Here is a 22333-nt window from a genome sequence, read left to right as displayed (position 1 = left end):
AGTAGAGTATTGTACTGAATTTCAATAACAATAACCTTTACTAGTTTTAGCAGAACTTATGTATGTCCACAAATTCTGGGGAAAATACCAATTTGATGTTACTTATCAAAAAATAACCACTCTTTTCAAATAAATTGCTAAACTGTGTTTGTAGAAATCTTCTGTCAAGATAAAGGAAGAGGTAGATTTCTCTTTTATATTGTTGATAAAATGATTTAAGGAGTTTTCCATAGAACGATTTTAAAAACTTCTTGTGTGATCTCCAGTTGCTTTACTTAGAAAAGGGCATAAGTGTTAAATATTTATTTCATTTTAAACTTTCTTTTTTGTCATTTCCTTTTCATCACCTCGTTTTTCTTTTTTTCCCTCTGAGGACCAAATTAATTTCCTTTCTCTCCATTTAATCGTCTGGTTGAAACTGCTCATTGTATAGGCTATGGCTTCTGTGTTCAGACCCAACCTGTGCCTTTTCTAATCAGCTGATAAAATCTCTCTTTTTCTTTAAGATTACATTTTAATTATCAGTTGCATTTTTCCATTTTTATTGCAATATAATTGACTTTATCATTGTTTTGGTTTAAGGTGTACAGCAGAATAATTTGATATTCTGTTTTTATTTTAGAGTATTATAAATTATAACCTAGTTTACCCTCCTAAAAATAAGACAAACTTTTGTATAATGCTGCTGGTTTGTGTAAGTTTTAAAGTATAAGTTTTGGGCAATAGAAAGACAAACAATTTCTAGTTCAGCTAAAGGAGTTGTTAGAAATTCAGTTTGTCTTTCTCTTCGCCAAAACGTATTTCCAAATTCCTACCCATTCGTTTTAATTCTAACATTGAGAATGACAGAGAAGAGATCTCATTTAAATAGACCTTTAGTAATCTTGTGCTCTGGGCTAAACATCTTACTCTCTTTTTGTATTTATGCTCATGACTCTAGGTTGCCTTTCTCTGTCCTTTCCAGTTAGGAAATATGACTCTGTAGTGTTTTTACTTTTAGCTTATGTGTACGGTTCTCCTACTTTCTTGCATTATACTTGTTTTGCTTGAAGCAAAACACAAAAGTTTTAGCTTCAGTTGGCCAGTGTAAGAAGGACTGCACAAACTTCACATGCATGATAACATCAGTCGCCTGATTGGAACGGTCAGCAGCATTCCAGCACTACTAGAAGGATCCTAGCTAACACCCTGCTACTGCTTGCTTGGCTTCATCTCCCACCTTTGTGGTATCCCATAGGAGGAAAATGCCCATGGGAAGCATCACATCAAGACTAGAGTCATGGAGCCCTATCTGGGATCCATTGGTACCCAGAACCTCAGACCACCCCAAAGTTGTACACTCCAAGGGGAAAAAAGAAAAATAATGATTGACATGTTGAGATTGTGATTTTGCAGGCATAGCCTAATTCTGTGACTGCCTAGTTTACTTCTACCACGATCAAACTGAGTATTTCCCAACATACCTTGCAGAGCCTTGTTCCCTTGAACTAGAGTGTTTCATCTCCATAGTCCATAGGAGTGTGCCCATTGTTGTCTTCTTTGGGCAGTGAAAGATTTTCCTTGGACAGAGTCCAGTCACATGGGGTCTCCAAAAATATGATGTATGTTTTATTCAAGGGCAGCTATGATATTTTTGGCATCCACATGCCAGACTGGAATAGTAGCATAGCCTGACCAGGCCTTATGACAATGAGGCATCATCCTTGCCTATGGCTGTTGATCAGGGGTTCGATGTGAATAATCTGCCAGACCCAGGCAAGACCAAGTCCTTGGTTAATGTATCCCACTTCTCTCTGGATGATTTAAGTATGTCAATGAGAATCACAAGATTGAATTACATCCTTAGACTTCTAGGTCACCTTTTGAGCCCTGGCCCATTTTTGCATCTGAAGTGGACTCCTTTTCCTATAGATGGACCCAGGCATCTGTTGCAACCTACTGGGCACAAATTTGATTGGCACATGAATTCCTTGTATGTATTTTAAAAGGTCCTTTGCAAACTCAGGCATGTAGTTCTTTGCAAAAAAAAGAAAAAAAAAATGCTACTGTTAAAAAAAGAAAATCAATGAGTCAATGAAGAAATTAAAGAGGAAATCAGAAAATACCTGAAGACAAATGGAAATAAAAATGCAACTTGCCAAAATCCATGGGCTATAGAAAAGCAGCTCTCAGAACGAAGTTTGTAGCAATACAGGTCTACAAGAAAAATCTCAAACAAACAACCTAACCTGCCAATTGAAGGAGTTAGAACAAAGCCCAAAGTCAACAGGAATAAAGAAATAATAAACATCAGAGAGGACATATATGAAATAGAGCCCCCCGTCCACCCCCCCCCCCAAAAAAAAGATGCAATAGGAAAGATCAGTGAAGCTGAGCTGATTTTTTTGCAGACATAAGCAAAATGGAAAAGCCTTTAGCCAGGCTTGTTAAAAAGAGAGAGAACCCAAATAAGCAAAATAAGGAATGAAAGAGGAGAAACTATAACCGATATCACAGACATACAAAAAACTCAAAAGAGATTACTATGAGAAGTTATATGCAAACAGATTGGAAACCTAGAAAAAAAAATGGGTAAATTTCTAGAAACTTATAATCTTTTAAGACTGATTCTGGAAGAAATAATCTAAGCTGAACAGTCACTAGTAGTAAAATTGAATTAGTAGTCAAAAAACTTGCAGCAAATTTAAGTCCAAGATCCAGTGGCTACACAGAGGAATTCTACCAAACACATAAAGAAAAGGTACTGCCTATCCTTCTCAAACTATTCCCAAGAATTGCAAACCACTTTCAAATTCATTCCGTGAGGCCACCATTACCCAATACCAAAACCAGACAACGATACTTCAGAAAGTGAAAGTCACTCAGTCATGTCCAACTCTTTGCTACCCCATGCACCATATAGTCCATGGAATTCTCCAGGCCAGAATACTGGAGTGGGTAGCCTTTCCCTTCTTCAGGGGATCTTCCCAACCCAGGGATCGAACCCAGGTCTCCCGCATTGTGGGCAGATTCTTTACCAGCTGAGCCACAAGGGAACCCCAAGAATACTGGAGTGGGTAGCCTATCATATTCTCCAGGGGATCTTCCCAACCCAGGAATCGAACCGGGGTCTCCTGCATTTCAGGCAGATTCTTTACCAACTGAGCTATCAAAAAAAGAAAACTAGAGACTAATATCTCTGATAAATAAAAATGCAAAAATTCTCAACAAAATTTGAATAGAACTAATTCAGCAATATAGGAAAAGGATCATACACCATGATCAACTGGAATTTATTATACAGATGTAAGGATAATTTATTATTTGCAAATGAATCAGTAATACACCACATTGGCACAATGGCAAATATAACCACATCATTTCAGTAGACACAGAAAAAGCATTTGACGGAATTCAACTGCTTTCATCAAGGTTGGTATCAAGAAAGCATATGTCAAATAATAAGGCCTATTTATGACAAACCTAAGAGGCCCTAGCGGTAAAGAACTCTCCCACCAGTGCAGGAGACATAAGAGACAGGGGTTTGATCCCTGGATTGGGACAATTCCCTGGAGGAGGGCATGGCAACCCACTCCAGTATTCTTGCCTGGGGAATCCCATGGACAAAGGAGCCTGGTGTGCTAGTCTATAGGGTCACAAAGAGTCAGACACAACTGAAGTGACTTAGCGTGCGCACACACACACACACACACGACAAACCCACAGCTGACCTCATCCTCAGTGGTGGAAAGCTGCTAAAATCAGGAACAAGACTAGAATGCCCCACTCTTGCCAGTTCCATTTAACATGATATTGAAAGTCCTTGCCACAAGAATCAGACAAGAAAAAGAAATGAACGGCATCTAAATTGGAAAGGAAAAAGTAAAACTGTCTATTTGCAGATAGCATGATACAGTATTTGGAAAACCTTAAAATGTCCAATAATGTACTATTAGAACTAATAAATGTATTTAGTAAAGTTGCAGGACACAAGATTAATATACCAGAATCTGTTGCTTTTCTATATACTAGTAATGAACTATCAGAAAAAGAAGGCATGAAAGCAGTCGCATTTAAAACTGCATTAAATGGACAGAATAGAAAATCCAGAGATGAACCCATGCACCTATAGACACCCAGTCTCTGACAGAAGGCAGGAATATAAACTGGAAGAAGGAAAGTCTTCAGTAAGTAGTACAGGGAAAACTGGAGAACTATGTGTAAACGAATGGAATTAGAACTCTTAACATCATACACAAAGATAAACTCAAAATGTGTTAAAGACCTGAACATAAAGCTGGATACTATAAAATTCAGCAAGATATTTTTCAATCTGTTCCTTGAGAGTAATATAAATAAAAACAAAAATAAACAAATGAATCCTAATTAATCTTAAAAACTTTTGCACAGCAAAGGAAACATAAACAAAAAGACAACTCTCAGTATGGAAGAAAATATTTGTAAACAAAGCAACAGACAGAGGATAAATCTCCAAAACGTGCAAACAGCTCATAAAGCTCAAAAAAAAAAAAGAAAAAACAGTCAATATATGGCACAATATCTAAATAGACATTTCTCTAAAGAAGACATACAGATGGCTAAAATATACATGAAAAGATGCTCAAAATTAGTAATTATTAGAGAAGAATAATTATTAATATTCTTCCCTAATAAATATTAGAGAAGACTCAAAACTACAGTGAGGTATCATTTCACACCAGTCAGAATGAAAGTGAAAGTCACTCAGTCATGTCCGACTCTTTGGGACCCCATGGACAATACTGTCCATGGAATTCTCCAGGCCAGAATACTGGAGTGGGTTGCCTTTCCCTTCTCCAGGGAATCTTCACAACCCAGGGATCGAATCCAGGTCTCCCACACTGCAGGTGGATTCTTGACCAGCTGAGCCACAGGGGACGCCCAAGAAGACTGGAGTGAGTAACCTATCCCTTGTCTAGCGGATCTTCCCAACCCCAGAATCAAATTGGGGTCTCCTGCGTTGCAGGCAGATTCTTTACCAACTGAGCTATCAGGGAAGCCCCACTCAGAATGGCTGTCATCAAAAAGTCAACAAACAGTACATGCGGGAGAAGGTGTGAAATAAAGGGAGCCCTCCTATACTGTTGGTGGGAATGTAAACTGGTACATGCACTGTGGAAAACAGTCTGCATATCTTTATATAGAGATATATCTGTATATAGAGATACCTTATAATCCCGCAGTCCAACTCCTGGGCATATATCCAGAAAAAAACATAATTTGAAAAGATACTTGCACCCCAGTGTTCATTGCAGCAGTGTTTACAATAGGCAGGATATGGGAAGCAAGCTACATGTTCATCAACAGAGGAATGAATAAAGAAGATGTGGTACATGTATACAATACAATATTACTAAGCCATAAAAAATAATGGAAAAATGCCATTTGCAGCAACATGGATGGACCTAGAGATTGTTATACAGAGTGAAGTAAATCAGAGGAAGACAAATATCCTGTGGTACTGTTTATATGTGGAATCTAAAAGGGGAACGTTAATTGCAGCACATTTACCTTAGCTAGGACATGGAAGCAACCTAGATGTCCGTCAACAGATGATTGGATAAGGAAGTAGTAGTCTATTACACAATGGAATATTGTTCAGCTGTGAAAAGGGAACATGTTTGAGTCAATGCTAATGAAGTGGATGAACCTGTAGCCTATTATACAGAGTGAAATAAGTCAGAAAGACCAATACTGTATATTAATGCATACATATGGAATCTAGAAAAATGGTAATGTTGATCCTATTTGCAGGGCAGTGAAGGAGATGCAGACATAAAGGACAGACTTTTAGACAATGGGGAAAGGAGAGGGTGGGATGATTTGAGAGAGTGTCATTGAAACATATATATTACCATATGTAAAATAGATAACCAGTGGGAATTTACTGTATAATGCAGGGAACCCAAAGTCAGGACTCTATGACAACCTAGAGGGGTCGAATGGGGAGGGACATATGTATACATATAACTGATCCATGTTGACGTATGGCAGAAACCATCATAATATTGTAAAGTAATTATCTTTCAATTAATTTTAAAAATAAATTTTTGAAGAGTACAAATGAACTTATCCACAAAACAGAAATAATTGCAGGCATAGAAACCAAACATGATTACAAGGGGGTAAGGGAGAAGAAGAGTAACTTGGAGCATTGGGATTGATGTATATACACTACTGTATATAAAACAGATAACTAATAACGATCTATACAGGAGCACAGAACTCTATAGTAGGGCATGTAGAATTCTACTCAGTACTTTGTAATGGCCTATAATGAGGAAAAATCTGAGAAAGAGTGGGTGTGTGTATATCTATAACTGATTAACTTTGTTCTACATCTGAAACTAACATAACACTGTAAATCGATTATACCTTGTAATTACATCAAAAAAATAAGTTACCTAGGAATAAACTTAAGCAAGGAGATGAAAGACCTGTTGCTGCTGCTGTTCATTCGCCCAGTCATGTCCAACTCTTTGCGACCCCATGGACTGCTGCACACCAGGCCTTCCTGGCTCTCACCACCTCCTGAGGTTTGCCCAAGTTCATACCCATTGCATAGTGATGCCATCCAGCCATCTCCTCCTCTGACGCCTTCTTCTCTTCCTCTCAATCTTTCTCAGCATCAGGGACTTTTCCAGTGAGTCAGCTGTTCACATCAGATGACCATAATACTGGAGTTTCAACTTCAGCCTCAGTCCTTCCAACAACTAGTTAGGGTTGATTTCCCTTCAGATTGACTGGTTTGTTCTTGTTGCTGTCCAGGGGACTCTCAGGAGTCTTCTCCAGCACCATGGTTCAAAGGCAGCAATTCTTTGGCTGTCCATCTTCTTTACAGTCCAGCTCTCACAACCATATGTGACCACTGGGAAGACCATAGCCTTGACTATATGAACCTATGTCAGAGTAATGTCTCTGCTTTTCAACGCACTGTCTAGGTTTGTCATAGTTTTCCTGCCGAGAAACAAGTGTCCTGATTTCATGACTGGAGTCACCATCTGCAGTGATTTTAAAGCCCAAGAAAAGGAAATCTGTCACTACTTCTACCTTTTCCCTATTCGCTATGAAGTAATGGGCCCAAATGCCATGATCTTAGTTTAATATTTAGTTTTAAGCCAGGTCTTTCCCTCTCCTCTTTCACCCTCATGAGTCTCTTTAGTTCCTCTTCACTTTCTGCCGTTAGAGTGGTATCATCTGCATATCTGAGGTTGTTGATGTTTCTCCCACTTATCTTGATTCCGGCTTGTAACTCATCCAGCCTGGCATTTCTCATGATGTTCTCAATGTATAAATTAAACAAACACGGTGACAGCAGACAGCCCTGTCATACTTCTTTCTCAGTCTCAAACCAGTCAGTTGTTGCACACATGCTGCTACATGTTGCTTCTTCGCCGCATACAGATTTCTCTGGAGACAGGTAAGATGGTCTGGTATTCCCATTTCTTTAGGAGGTTTCCACAGTTTATGATCCTCACAGTCAAAGGCTCTGGCACAGTTGATGAAACAGGTAGATGTTTTTCTGGAGTTCTCTAGCTTTCCCTGTGATCCAGCGAGTGTTGGCAATTTGATCTCTGGTTTCTCTTTTCTAAACCCAGCTTGGACATCTGGAAGTTCTTGGTTCTTATAATGCTGAAGCGTAGCTTTTAAGATTTTAAGCATGACCTTACTAGCATGGGAGATGACTTCAATTGTCCAGTGGTCAGTACATTCTTTAGTTACTACCCTTCTTGGGAAATGGGATGAGGGTTGACTTTTTCCAGTCCTGTAGCCACTGCTGGGTCTTTCAGATTGGCTGACATGTTGAATGCAACACCTTGATGGCATCATCCTTGAAGGTTGTGAATAGTTCTACTGGAATTCCATTGCATCCACTAGCTTTATTAACAGCACTGCTTCGTAAGGTCCACTTGACTTCAATCTTCAGAATGTCTGGCTCTGTGTGGCTGACCACACCACCATAGTAATCAGGTTCATTGGATCTTTTTTGTACAGTTATTCAATGTATTCTTTCCATCTCTTCTTGATCTCTTCAGCATCTACTAGGTATCTACCATTTATGACTTTTATTGCACCCATCTTTGGGCAAAATGTTCCCTTGATAGCCACAATTTTCCTGAAGAGATGTCTAGTCTTTCCCCTTCTGTTGTTTTATACACTATTCATTGAAGAAAGCATACACTATTCATTGTCTCTCCTTGCTGTTCTTTGGAAATCTGCATTTAGTTGGATATTCCTTTCCCTTTTTCCCTTGCTTTTCACATCTTTTCTTTTCTTTAGCTATTTGTAAGGCCTCCTCAGATAACCACTTTGCCTTCTTGGTTTTCTTTTTCTTTGGGATGGTTTTGTTCGCTACCTCCCGTGCAATATTATAGACCTCCATCCATAGTTCTTCAGGTACACTGTTTACAATTTCTAATCCCTTGAATCTATTTGTTACCTCCACTGCATAGCCATAGGGGACTTGATTTAAGTCGTGGGCTTCCCTCATAGTTCAGTTGGTTAAGAGTCCGCCTGTGATACAGGAGACCCCAGTTCAATTCCTGGGTTGGGAAGATCCCCTGGAGAAGGCATGGGCTACCCACTCCAGTATTCTTGGGGTTCCCTTGTGGCTCAGCTGGTAAAGAATCTGCCCGCAATGCGGGAGACCTGGGTTTGATCCCTGGGTTGGGAAGATCCCCTGGAGAAGGGAAAGGCTACCCACTCCAGTATTCTGGCCTGGAGAATTCCATGCAGTAAGCCCATGGGGTCACAAAGAGTTGGACACAACTGAGCAACTTTTACTTTCTCTTTGATTTAAGTCGTACCTGGCCGGCCTAGTGGTTTTCCCCACTTTCTTTAGTTTAAGCCTAAATTTTGCTATGAGAAGTTGATGATCTAAGCCACAGTCAGCTCCAGGTCTTGTTTTTACTGACTGTATACAGTTTCTCCATCTTCAGCTACAGAGAATGTAACCAGTTTGATTTCAGTATTGGCCATTTGGTAATGTCCATGTGTAAAGTCGTCTCTTGTGTTGTTGAAAAAGGGTATTTGCTATGACCAGTGCATTCTCTTGGCAGAATTCTGTTAACCTTTGCACTGATTCATTTTGTTCTCCAAGGCCAAACTTGCCTGTTACTCCAGCTAAGACCTGTACTCTGAAAATTATAAAATATTGTTGAAGATCATAAATGATACAAAAAATGGAAAGATATTCCTTGTTCTCAGACTGAAAGAATACTGTTAAGATGGTTATACTACTGAAAACAATCTACATATTGCAGTCTGTATCAAAATACTCATGTCATTTATCACATAAGTAGAACAAATCATCCTAAGATGTATGTGAAATTACAAAATACCCTGAATAATCAAAGCTGCCTTTACAAAAAAGAACAAAGCTGGAGATATCATGCTCCCTGACTTCAGACTACATTACAGTGCTACCATAATCAAAGTAAAGTCAGCTAATCTACAACAAAGTAGGCAAGACTACAATGCAGAAGATACAGTCTCTAAAATAAGTGGTGTGGGGAAAGGTGGACAGCTATATGCAAATGAAATTAGAGAATTTTTCCACACCATATACAAAAATAAATTCAAAATAGATTAAAGACCTAAATGTAATCCAAAAGTACAAAACTTCTAGAAGAAAACAGGCAGGATACTCTTTGACATAAATTATAGCAATATTTTTTGGCTCAATCTCCTAGGGCCAAAGAAACAAATGTAAAAAATAATCAAATAGAACCTAACTAACTCAAAAAATTTTGGAAAGCTTTTACCAAAGGAAACCATCTACAAAATGAAAAGACAACCTACTGAAGGGAAGCCATCAACAAAATGAAGAGACAACCTACTGAAAGGGAGAAAGTACTTGCAAATGATATGATGAATAAGGGGTTAAAAACAGCTCATACAACTCAAGATCAAAAAACCAAGCAACCTGATTTTTAAATGGGCAGAAGATCTGAATAGTCATTTTTCCAAAGACATACAGATGGCAAACAAGCACAGAAAAAGATGCTCAACATTACTAATCACCGTAGGAATGCAAATCAAAACCACAATGACATATCACCTCATACCTGTCAAAATGGCTGTCATCAAAAATACCGTAGGTAACAAATGTTGTCAAGGATGTTGAGAAAATGAAACTTGCCTACAGTGTTCATGGGAATGGATGCCACTGTGAAAACTAGCACGACAGTTTCTAAAAAAAACTGAAAAAATATGTGATATAGCAGTTCTACTCATAGGTTTATGTCCAAAGAAAATGAAAACACTAATTTGAAAAGATGCGTGCATTCCTGTGTTTATAATGGCATCATCTACAATAACTAAGATATGGAAGAAACCTGTATTCATCAACATATGAATGGATAAAGAGGATGTGTTATATATACACACATACAATGGAATATTACTCAGCCGTATAATAATATGAAATTTTGCCATTTGCAACAACATGGATGGATCTGGAGAGTACTATACTTAGTGAAAAGTCAGAGAAAGACAAATACTGCGTGTTAATACATACCTAAAAATGAAATGAATGAATATTACAAAACAAGCCAACTTACAGATATAGAGAACAAACTAGTGTTTACCTGTGAGGAGAGGGAAGTGAAGAGGGCCAAGAAGGAGTAGGAAATTAAGAGGCACAAACTACAAGGATATACTGTACAAAGCAGGAAATATAGCCAATATTTTATAACTTTAAATGGAGGATAAATCTATAAAGTATTGACTTTGTCTGTTATACACCTGTGACTAATATAATATTGTAAACCCATTATACTTCAGTAAATATAAAGAGAAGATCCTTTGCCATGAGTATCTACGTAAGTGACATATGTGTTTTTCTTCTCAGGGAGCAAGCTGCTGCCATAGTTCTTTTTCCCATATGGGGGATCCAGTCTTTTAGTTACCATTTGCCTGACCAGATGGCTAGGTCATTGGAAACAACCCGCTTGTTGGTGAAAAATGTTACAAAGAATGGTAGTAGGGGTGACCTGCAATGCTATTACCATAGTGCAGAGCTTGGCCTATTGAAGTGCTGACACCTGATAGTCAAAAGATAGCCATACACTGGTCCAGATGGTGGCTGCAACTAGCAGGACTTACCTGCCTTTGTTTCACAGAACTGTCAGTAAACCATGCCATAATGTCATTTTTGAACCCTGAGCCTTAGAAATTACACCTGCTGTGCCTAGGGCCTGGACTTTATCTGGATTTATAGTCAAATTGGTACTAATCATTCAGTGTCAGTGGCCCCGTACAGCACCGTAGCCTCCATGTCATTAGGAGCACTGTAGCCATGTCATTAATTAAGGGATGACTAAAATTTCTGTGGGCACTTGGGCTTATTGAAGATCAAGCCCTGAGTTCTGGTAGCATATTGCAGAATGATTTAGGTATCCCTGCAGGAGTGCGGTAGAAATATACTGTAGGCTGTTCAGTGTGAACGAAAATTGGTCATGACCTGATTCTGCAAAGGGATCAAGTAAAAAGCCTTAGCCAGATCAGTCACAACTTGCTTGTTTCACATATGGGTTGCACTGTCTCAGTGATGGTGATAATACCAGAAGCTGCTAGGGCAAAAGCTCAAACTTCCACGTTTATCCTTTGGTAATCTGTCAGCCTCTAGTCTCTGGAGGCCTTCCTTATGGGCCAGATTGGACTGCTTGTATTATCTTGAATTAACAGAATGATGTCCTTTTCCCTACCATAGATTTAGTATTTTTGTTGAACAGTGTACCATGATTTGGACAGCTCTGGAGTTGGTTAGGAGCGCCCCCGTCCCATTGTGCTTGAGTTTGTCCTTGTCGTACATACCCTGTGAGGCAGTGGTGGTGGTCAGTACTATACACAGCCAAAATGTTAATGACTGTTATACACTCAGTGATAGGACCCACCCAGTGACAAGATTATCAGCACCTTCAATGGCCTAAAGGGCCTCATCCACAAACACATGTGGATGGCCTTCTGTGAGTAACTTCACTCTTCACAGAGCTACTATGTACATCAAGGATGTAAAGGTCACCCTGCTTATTTAACTTATATGTAGAGTACATCATGTGAAATGCTGGACTGGTTGAAGCTCAAGCTGGAATCAAGTTCCTGGGAGAAATATCAATAACCTCAGATACACAGATGACACCACACTAATGGCAGGAAGCGAAGAACTAAAGAGCCTCTTGATGAAAGTGAAAAGGAAGAGTGAAAAGCTGGATTAAACCCAGCATTCAGAAAACTAAGATTATGCCATCCAGTCCCATCACTTCATGGCAAATAGATGGGGAAACAATGAAAACAGTGAGAAACTTTATTTTGGGGGGCTCCAAAATCACTGCAGATGGTGACTGCAGCCATGAAATTAAAAGACGCTTGCTTTTTGCAAGAAAAGCTATGACCAACCTAGACAGCATATTAAAAAGCAGAGACGTTACTTTGCCAACAAAAGTCCATCTAGTCAAGGCTTTGGTTTTTCAAAGTCCATCTAGTCAAGGCTTTGATTTTTCAAGTAGTCGTACAGATGTGAGAGTTGTACTATAAAGAAAGCTGAAAAAATAAATAAATAAAAAGAAAGCTGAGTGCTTTTGAACTGTGGCATTGAAGACCCTTGAGAGTCCCTTGGGCTGCAAAGAGATCCAACCAGTCCATCCTAAAGGAAATCGGTCTTGAATATTCATTGAAAGGACTGATGCTGAAGCTCCAATATTTGGCTACCTGATGCGAAGAAGTGACTCATTAGAAAAGACCCTGATGGTGGGAAAGATTGAAGGCAGGAGGAGAAGGGGACAACAGAAGATGAGATGGTTGGATGGCATTACTAACTCGATGGACATGAGTTTGAGCAAGCTTTGGGACTTGGTTATGGACAGCGAAGCCTGGCGTGCTGCAGTCCACGGGGTCGCAAAGAGTTGGACACCACTGTGTGTCTGAACTGAACTGAACTCTTTCACAGTATTCCCATTGGGGTGTTCATATTATATGTATGCATTGTAATAACAGTCAACATTTTCTCCTATAAATATGAAAACTGTCCCTTTAAATACAACCCATTATGAAATCATGCCATCTTTTTTTATAATACTTGTAGCTCTTGACATTTTTTCAAAAATAATTTTGCAACAACTTTAATATATTTGTGTCTCTGACAAATAACTCATTCCCTCTCCCTTAACAAATTATTTTTCTGTGTTTCTTTTTTGTTTTCTCATTTTTATGTTGTTAGTCATTCAAAAAATATTTATTGAGCAACACAGTGGGTTAGGCACTGTGTTAAATAGCACTCAGGTCTGAATAAGATTTTGTGTAATAGGAAAACAACAAAGCATTTAGGCTCTGTGATAGCAGCAGCTTCAGAATATAATGGAGTCCCAAAAGAGAAAAATTACCAAAATTGCAGGTGGGTTTTTCATTTAAGTTATTGTTAAAGTTATTTAGTTAAGTTCCTGTAATGTAAGCAGGCTATGTTATAGGTAAAGAACAAAGATTTGGTATGAGACATACTTGATTGGGAAGCATCACCAAACAAAGTGTGGATAAAACTTGTTTAATGTCTTTGTTCTATGTATAATTTGCTCTGTGAACTTGATTGGGTGAAAGTAATTTTATCTTTTTTGGCCTTATTTTGAAATTTAGATGTAAAGAAACTTCTTACATGCTATCTTAAATCTGGAGTTTTAATTTTACTTTGGGTCAGCTGTCTTTAATCTTTTGCTTATCTGTTGTTGATCTCTTGTAATCATGGATACATATTATGTGATACTTTTGTTGGCTTTTCATATATCTTGCCTACAGGAAAACCATACCTTATGAGCCATATCCAGAGACCCCATGGGCTGCTCTTCAACATTGCTCTGCCCATTACAGTTACCATGTCCACCTTGCATCTGCTGGTTTGGTGATGCTACCTTGTTTCTGCTATTCAGTGCTCTCATCATCATTTTTGTTATTGGAATGGAAACTGAATTCTGTTTGAGTCTCTTCTGTTGCCAGCTCTAGACTCCAGAACACAGCCATTTTGTAGTTTCTCAATAATGCCTGGGCCCCCAGTCTTCTTTATTGCCTTGATAAACAGTATTGTCCAGGCCCTCCTGAGGAACATACCCAACAAGTAGGTCTTCTGAGTTTATACAGTAGATCCTTTATATAGCTTACTTCACTGTGTTTTAATTGCCTTTCTTCACAGTCTGCCACAATGATTCTTGGATCTATTATTTCTTTAATATGTACCACTGCTTTTTCCAGAGGTCATCCAGAGTGTTAGGCCATTTGCATGGGCCTTAAATCCTGAGGCAAGAAAGAGTGCCCCATATCCAAAAACTCTCATCTTGTTTGATATTCCCATTCCCTAATCCAGTACCCTTAGCAACCACTCTCGGTTCTTATTTGTTCAAATTGGCCCATTCCTGTAGCACTTACAGAAATATAATCTTCCTCTTCCTTTAACAGACCTATTACTTCCCCACTTGGGCCATACTGAAATTTGACCTTAGCTTGTGGCCATAATGGAAGGTTGGTGTAGAATATGCAGAAAGCTACTAGCATTGTCCTTAAGGTAGTTGCTTCACTTGAGGTTTCCATATGTTCAAGGGGATAGTTAGGTGGAAGAAGCATGCTCTCTTCTACCAGGGGAACTTGAGACTTATTTGCAGACCCACATGTTCATGGAAAACTTCAGGTTCATGGTTCTATCTACATCTGCAAGCTAGTCTTTGAACTCCTACTTCTTTCCTATATGGTTGTGATTTTGGCATAGACTTGCCTGAGATGCAATGTCTCATAAATTCTGCCACCCTTAAAATTGAGTTCTCAGTCTAGTCTTCACTGTAATGAACTCTTTATCTGCAGGAGATGAAAGTCTCTTAAATGTTGCCATTTGTTGATTTAAACTAGTGATTAATTAGCCTGTCATTTTCTCTCTTCAGCACTCTCAGTGACAGCCACCCAATTCCATAGTCCTTATAGTTATTGTTTACAACGTTATCCGTCAAATGCTTGTCATGTTGTACAAGCTAAGTGCATATCTCCTTTCATGTACAAGTGAATTAGCAAATGGCTGCTCTTCTATGTCAGAGACTATCATTGACTTCACTTACAAACAGTAATTGGGTCCATCCTCATAGTAGCTCTTCCTTCAAGTGATCCATCTTCAGAATCCCATCAGTGAAGTCTGCTTGTAAGGACCACTCTTGCTACCAACTGTTTAGGTCACATTCCCTAGAATCTCAGCCTTGGTCAGAGATTTTTGTGCTAGAGATACATTGAAGTTTATATTCTCAGGAGAGACCTGTAAGTAAATGAGGAATATAGGATAAAGTAGGAGACACTGACAGAAATGTGGTTTTAGGAGAAGTTTTGTCTGAGCATCACCTCAGAAGGAACTTTGGAGGATAAACTGCACCTCAGAGGTTATCCTGTCCTGAGACAAGGAGATTGGGCTCTTTTACCCTCCTTTATCATTCCCCAATGGCTATGAGCTTCATCCTGAAGGAGGCAAAGGCAAAGTAGAGCATAGGAATCTCTGTACTAGGTGGTTCTTTCCAGCCATAGTCAGTTCTCGAGAGAGATGCAGATAAGCTCCATTAGCTGTCAATACAGAAGGAAGTGGGAAGATTAGCCGTGTATATTAGGATTTGGACATCTGGGCAGGTCATCAACAGCAACTGCCACAGATACCTTCTCTGTGCTAGAGACTTGACCAACAAGCATATCTCACAGTGGTGTGCTTGAGCTACCTTGAATCAGCTTTCAGTGCATATCTGTTCATTTTTTTTTTTTTTTTTTTTTTATTCTTTGAATCAGCCATGGATTTACATGTATTCCCAATCCCGATCCCCACTCCCACCTCCATATCTGTTCATTTATATCAGTTCAGGATTGGTATCTTGAAATCGGCTGTGGAGGGAGTAATCACATTACAGAAATCTGTAAATGGAACAGTTCAGGGCCCCATTCCCAGAGCTTGTTGTTAAAACTTTTACCAGCATACCTCTGCATTCAAATTTTAAAACAACTGTGTGAAGTCAGAAGCATATTTTATAACTGAGAAAACTAGTATCAGAATGATTAGTGTACTTCAGTTCAGTCTCTCACTTGCATCCAACCCTTTGCAACCCCATGGACTACAGCACCCCAGGCCCCCCTGTCCATCATCACCAACACCCAGAGCCTGTTCAAACTCATGTCCATCGAGTTGATGATGCCATCCAACCGTCTCATCCTCTGTTGTCCTCTTCTCCTCCTGCCTTCAATCTTTCCCAGCATCAGGATCTTTTCCAACATGTCAGTTCTTCACATCAGGTGGCCCAAGTATTGGAGCTTCAGCCTCAGCTTCAGTCCTTCCAGTGAATATTCAGGACTGATTTCCTTCAGGATTGACTGGTTTGATCTCTTGCAGTCCAAGTGACTCTAAAGAGTCTACTCCAACACCACAGTTCAAAAGCATCAGTTCTTTGGTGCTCTGTTTTCTTTATGATCCAACTCTCGCATCCATACATGACTACTGGAAAAACAATAGCTTTGACTAGATGGACCTTTGTTGACAAAGTAATGTCTCTGCTTTTTAATATGCTGTCTAGGTTAGTCACAGCTTTTCCCCCAAGGAGAAAGCGTCTTTTAATTTCATGGCTGCAGTCACCATCTGCAGTAATTTTGGAGCCCAAGAAAATAAAGTCTGTCACTGTTTCCATTGTTTCCCCATCTATTTGACATGATGTGATGGGACCGGATGCCATCATCTTAGTTTTCTCAATGTTGAGTTTTAAGTCAACTTTTTCACTCTCCTCTTTGACTTTCATCAAAAGACTCTTTAGTTCTTCTTCACTTTCTGCCATAAGGGTGGTGTCATCTGCATATCTGAGGTTATTGATATTTCTCTTAGCAGTCTTGATTCCAGCTTGTGCTTCATCCAGCCCAGCCTTTCTCATGATGTACTCTGCATATAAGTTAAATAAGCAGGGTGACAGTATACAGCCTTAATGTGCTCTTTTCCCAATTTGAAACTGGTCTGTTGTTCCATGTCCAGTTGTAACTGTTGCTTCTTGACCTGCATATAGATTTCTGAGCAGGCAGGTAAAGTTGTCTGGTATTCCCATCTCTTTAAGAATTTTCCACAGTTTGTTGTGATTCACACAGTCAAAGGCTTTAGCATAGTCAATGAAGCAGAAGTAGATGTTTTTCTGGAATTCTCTTGCTTTTTCTATGATGCAGTGGGTGTTGGCAATTTGATCTCTGGTTCCTCTGCCTTTTATAAAGCTAGCTTGAACATTTGGAAGTTTTTGATTCACATACTGTTGAAGCCTGGCTTGGAGAATTTTGAGTATTTCTTTACTAGAGTGTGAGATGAGTGCAATTGTGTGGCAGTTTGAACATTCTTGATATTGCCTTTCTTTGGGATTGGAATGAAAACTGACCTTTTCCAGTCCTGTGTCCGCTGCTGAGTTTCCAAATTTGCTGGAATATTGAGTGCAACACTTTAACAGCATCATTTTTTAGGGTTTGAAATAGCTTAGCTGAAATTCCGTCACCTCCACTAGCTTTGTTCATAATGATGCTTCCTAAGGCCCACTTGACTTCACACTCCAGGATGTCTGACTGTTAGTTGAATGATCACACCATCGTGGTTATCTGGGTCATGAAGATCTTTTTTGTATAGTTCTGTCACATCTGTCTTCTGTTCTTCTTGCCACATCTTAATATCTTCTGCTTCCTGTTAGGTCCAAACTGTTTCTGTCCTTTACTGTGCCCATCTTCGCATGAAATGTTCCCTTGGTATCTCTAATTTTCTTGGAGACATCTCTAGTCTTTCCCATTCTACTGTTTTCCTCTATTTCTTTGCATTGATCCCTGAGGAAGGCTTTCTTATCTCCCCTTGCTATTCTTTGGAACTCTGCCTTGAGATAGATATAGCTTTCCATTTCTCCTTTGCCTTTCCCTTTTCTTTTCTCAGCTGTTTGTAAGGCCTCCTCAGACAACCATTTTGCCTTTTTGCATTTCTTTTTCTTGGGGATGGTTTTAGTGTACTTATCATCTCTCTAATAACACATAGAATTGGAAATCTAGCTTTGTCTGATTCCAAAATTTGGACGCCCACCATGGAACATGTTGCTTTTTGAACATAGAAATTTCGTTCTCTTTTGAATCATTTGGATTGGCTAAGTTTCCATGTGATCCTAAATGCATTTTGATTACCAACATGTACTCCAAGTTAATGGTTTTATTATATTTGCCTAGTAAAGAGCAACCCCAGGACACATGACTATCATTTTGCCCTTGTTTTAAACATTCTTCCCTTTATCATGTTTTCCTAACTGCTCTTTCTGGAATATAAAAGACATTTAGTAAATGTTTGCTAAATAAATGACTGATAATACTTTATTATGAAGTTAGATTTTTTTTTTTTTGCAGAAAGGAGAAATTAGCATACCCTTCTTTTATTAAAATCATAAGCTAAAAATTATCTCACTGTGCTACAGTATGATTGTAGGAAATATTTCATGTTGAACCAGAATTGATACACATTTGAAAAAGGTGTAGGCATACTCTCACCCAACTAAGGGGTTTTAGTGCATTTTTAGTTAAATGTAAGTACAATATAATTACTCAGTTCTGCCTTATGTCAAATTACAGTATGAAATAAATTGAATGGTTAAGCTGAAAATCACTTTAGTCTTCATATAGACTTGAAAATCTAACTTTTGTGAAAATCTAACTTTTGTGACATGGAATTGACTGTGTTTTCGTTTTATTTGTATTTCTGAAGCAAGGAGAAGTCAGACTGAAGTGTTTGAAAGCTCTACAAAGTCTGTATACCAATAGAGAATTATTCCCCAAATTGGAGCTATTCACTAACCGGTTCAAGGTAAGAATGCTTAACTTCTTTTCTTTTTCGCTTTAAAAATGCTTGTTATAGCTAGCTTAGCAAATGGCATTACCAGAGCAAGTGTAGCTTATATTCTTTACTACATATTCTTTAAATAGACGTGTATTAAATAGATGAATCTCTGCCTTATAAAAGATATTACCAACATGAGTTCTTATTTATTACTTTCAATGGAAAGCTCTCCTGCTTAAAATAAGATTTTTTTCCTGGACATCTTTTTATAGTTATATTGATTTTGCAAGGTAAGGTTTGTCTCTTTATTAGAGAATTCTAGTTGATGAAAACTATAAATATTTACAACACCTCCTGTGTGTGCATAGGACCATGATGATAAGATTTAAAAAGGAAAACTTTCCATCTAATCTAATCATTATTAGACTAACCTGTCATTAGTCTTCCGTCATCTTCCCCCAAAACATTACCTCAGATCTGTCTCAGCTTCTTTTCTGTTCGTGGTTGGTTTGACTTATAATTTTTCTTCAGGATCGCATTGTATCAATGACACTTGATAAGGAATATGATGTTGCTGTTGAAGCTATTCGATTGGTTACACTAATACTTCAGTAAGTATAATATTTTAATTTAGTCTGTTAAAATACTAATGTTGTTTCCCAGCATTATTAGTGCCCTTCGCATATATAATCCTAATGTATATTCTTATCACTTTCGGTTTTGCTTTCTTCTTTTAAGGTTAGGTTTGAAATAAAATGTTTTCTCTTTGTTTTTTATTTTGAATATTTTCTATTTCCTCTATGTAAAAGTTCTTTTATGCAATCCAGGAGAAGTATCAATGAAGTAACATTGTTATTGTTTAATCTCTAAGTCATGTCCAACTCTTTCGCAACTCCTTAGACTGTAGCCCACCAGGCTCCTCTGTCCCTGGGATTTTCCAGGCAAGAGTACTGGAGTGGGTTGCCATTTCCTTCTCCAAGGGATCTTCCCAGCCCAGGGATTGAACCCAATTTCCTGCATTGGCAGGTGGGTTCTTCTGTTTAAAGAGAGAGACAGATGCAGGAGGAAATGGCAACCCACTCCAGTATTCTTGCCTGGAGAAAATCCCATGGACAGAGGAGCCTGGCGGGCTATAGTCTGTGGGGCCGCAAAGAGTCTGACACAACTTAGCAACTAAACAGGAAACCTTTCTTTACTCCTTCAACTCTATTACATCTTATTTGAAAAATTTATGAAAAATTATGAAAAATTTAATTGAAGAATTATGAGGCTCCATACTAACGCCTCATAGCATGAACTCAAGTGAAGACACGGTGTTAGTATATAGTGTTGAGGGGAATACTGGGGCACCCTTAAACCAGAGATATTTTAATATATTTTTTGCTTGAGGGAACACCCATGTGTATACACATGTATGTATGTGTTTGTATACTTCTGGGTAGGTATACAATATATATGGAGAAGGAAATGGCAGTCCACTCCAGTATTCTTGCCTGGAGAATCCCAGGGACAGAGGAGCCTGGTGGGCTGCCGTCTATGGGGTCGCACAGAGTTGGACATGACTGAAGTGACTTAGCAGCAGCAGCAGCATACAATATATACATACATGTAAATACGCACACACATACACAGATGCACACATATACACGTTGGTAGCTTGAGTACGAGTCGCTGCAAAAGTGTTTTCCCAAAAGTCACCAGTGACAGATGCAGCCCTAAAGGTCATTGGGATACTCTGTTTTCCCCATCGGTATCGACTGTATGAGAAAACAGCAATTTCTCCAAATTAAACATTTTCATGGAAAAATAAATACATAATTAAAGAGAGAGACAGAGAAATTGAGAAAGAAAAGACTTCAAAGGGTTAGGTTTTTCAAATAGGCTTCTTTGGAATGGTACAGAAGTAAAAGAAAGGAAGCAAGGTGTTTAAATTATGTCATTAATATGATACAGATTTTAAAATAGGAATAGTTTCATATATAGAACTAACTAAAAACCAGGAAGAATCTGTATGAGAGAATGCAAGACCTAAAAAAGTCATTACAAATCCTCCCCTCCCTATTTTGTGATGCTATGTCTGTCATACACTGAATATCATGTATGCCAGGGTCTGTTGTTTTGGTGTCTTTTTACCCCTTTCAGCTGTACTACCATATTCTTTGTTATTGTGGCTTTATATTCTAGTAGATGCTGTGTGTTTATAAGTATGCCCTCTTACTGATCAGTTACCTTCTTTGCCTTTCTTTTCAAAATGCACTTAGCTACTTTTTCTTTGTGAATTTTTTAGGTACTTTTGTCTAATTCCTCAGAAACTTTGGTTGGGAGTTTAAATATTAGAACTGCATTTAGGAACTTCCCTGGCAGTCCAGTGGTTGAGACTTTGCTCTTTCACTACAGGGACAGGGTTTTGATCCCTGGCTGGGAAACTAAGATATTATAGTGGTGTGGCCAAAGAAAAAAAGAACTGCATTTAATTTTATGATAAATTTAGAAGAGAATGGAATTTTTTATAATTATATGTATCATTTGTACATGAAAATGATATATTCCTTTATTCATATCTCATTAAGTCTTGTATAAGGTTTAAATTTGTTTTGTAGCAGTAGTGTACATTGTTTACTGGGTTAATTCTTAAATACTTTATGGTTTTTTTGTTGTGTGATTAATGTTTAGTTTTAAAATATTTTCTACCGAATTATTGCTAAGAGAGAGAATCTTAATTTTCATGTTTGTCTTTTATGTGCGGCATATTAAAACTTTTATCCATGTTGATGGTTTGATTTTCTTGAATTTACTATGTAGATTATTTTATGATGTGAAGACAGTTTTAGTTCTGTCTTCTCCTCTTCTAATTTTAAAACTTTTGTTTCATTTTCTTGTCTAATTCCATTAGCCAGAATATTGAACACTATAAAAATATACCTGATAGTGGATTTTTTTTGTTCTTTTTCTAGGAAGGCATCTAAAATTTTTTGTTTCTGCAGTTACTGAGATAGGTTTTTGATAGGAAAAACGTTCTTTTGTATTCTCAGTTTCCTGGGATTTTCTTTTTTTATATAGATGAGTCTGAATGAAATTGATGGATTTGTCTAATGGTAAACCACATGTGCATTTCTAAACTAAATTCTGTTTGAATGTGACATATTTGTTTTCACTGTAATTTTCTTAAATGCAGTTTTATGTTTTATTTAGGATTTTACAGTTGTGTTATGTTTAACTTTGGCATTTTTTTCTTTATCCAACTTTGAAATCAGGGTCATATGTATAATCTTTGTAAATTATCATCAGTAATTTCTCACCCTTTTTCTGTTCTGAAATAACTTTTCTATGACAAAGATTAATTTATTCTTGAAAGTTTGAGAGAATTCTCTTATTAAAGCCATATCAGTTTTAAGTTTCTTTTGAGGAGAGGTCTTTGATCATCATTCCTACTTCTTTAACTGTTATCTAAGTTAATCTTTATTTCCTCTTAATATTAATTTTGGCTTT

The 22333-nt window shown here is 38.1% G+C and overlaps 1 protein-coding gene across 1 annotated transcript in view; it reads left to right on the top strand.

The window, feature by feature from the left end:
- Window positions 1–22333, top strand: part of STAG1 (stromal antigen 1) — a 499198-nt gene that overhangs the window by 379851 nt on the left and 97014 nt on the right. Inside the window, exons 11-12 of the mRNA XM_043874053.1 lie at window positions 18773–18871; window positions 19376–19455. Of these exons, the coding sequence (XP_043729988.1) occupies window positions 18773–18871; window positions 19376–19455 (179 nt within the window). The remainder of the gene's footprint in view (window positions 1–18772; window positions 18872–19375; window positions 19456–22333) is intronic.

Source organism: Cervus elaphus, chromosome 19 (genome assembly GCF_910594005.1).
Source record: "Cervus elaphus chromosome 19, mCerEla1.1, whole genome shotgun sequence".
NCBI classification, from domain to species: Eukaryota; Metazoa; Chordata; class Mammalia; order Artiodactyla; family Cervidae; genus Cervus; species Cervus elaphus.
The sequence above is the reverse complement of the archived record's forward strand: the minus strand, read 5'-3'. Positions and strand labels throughout refer to the sequence as shown.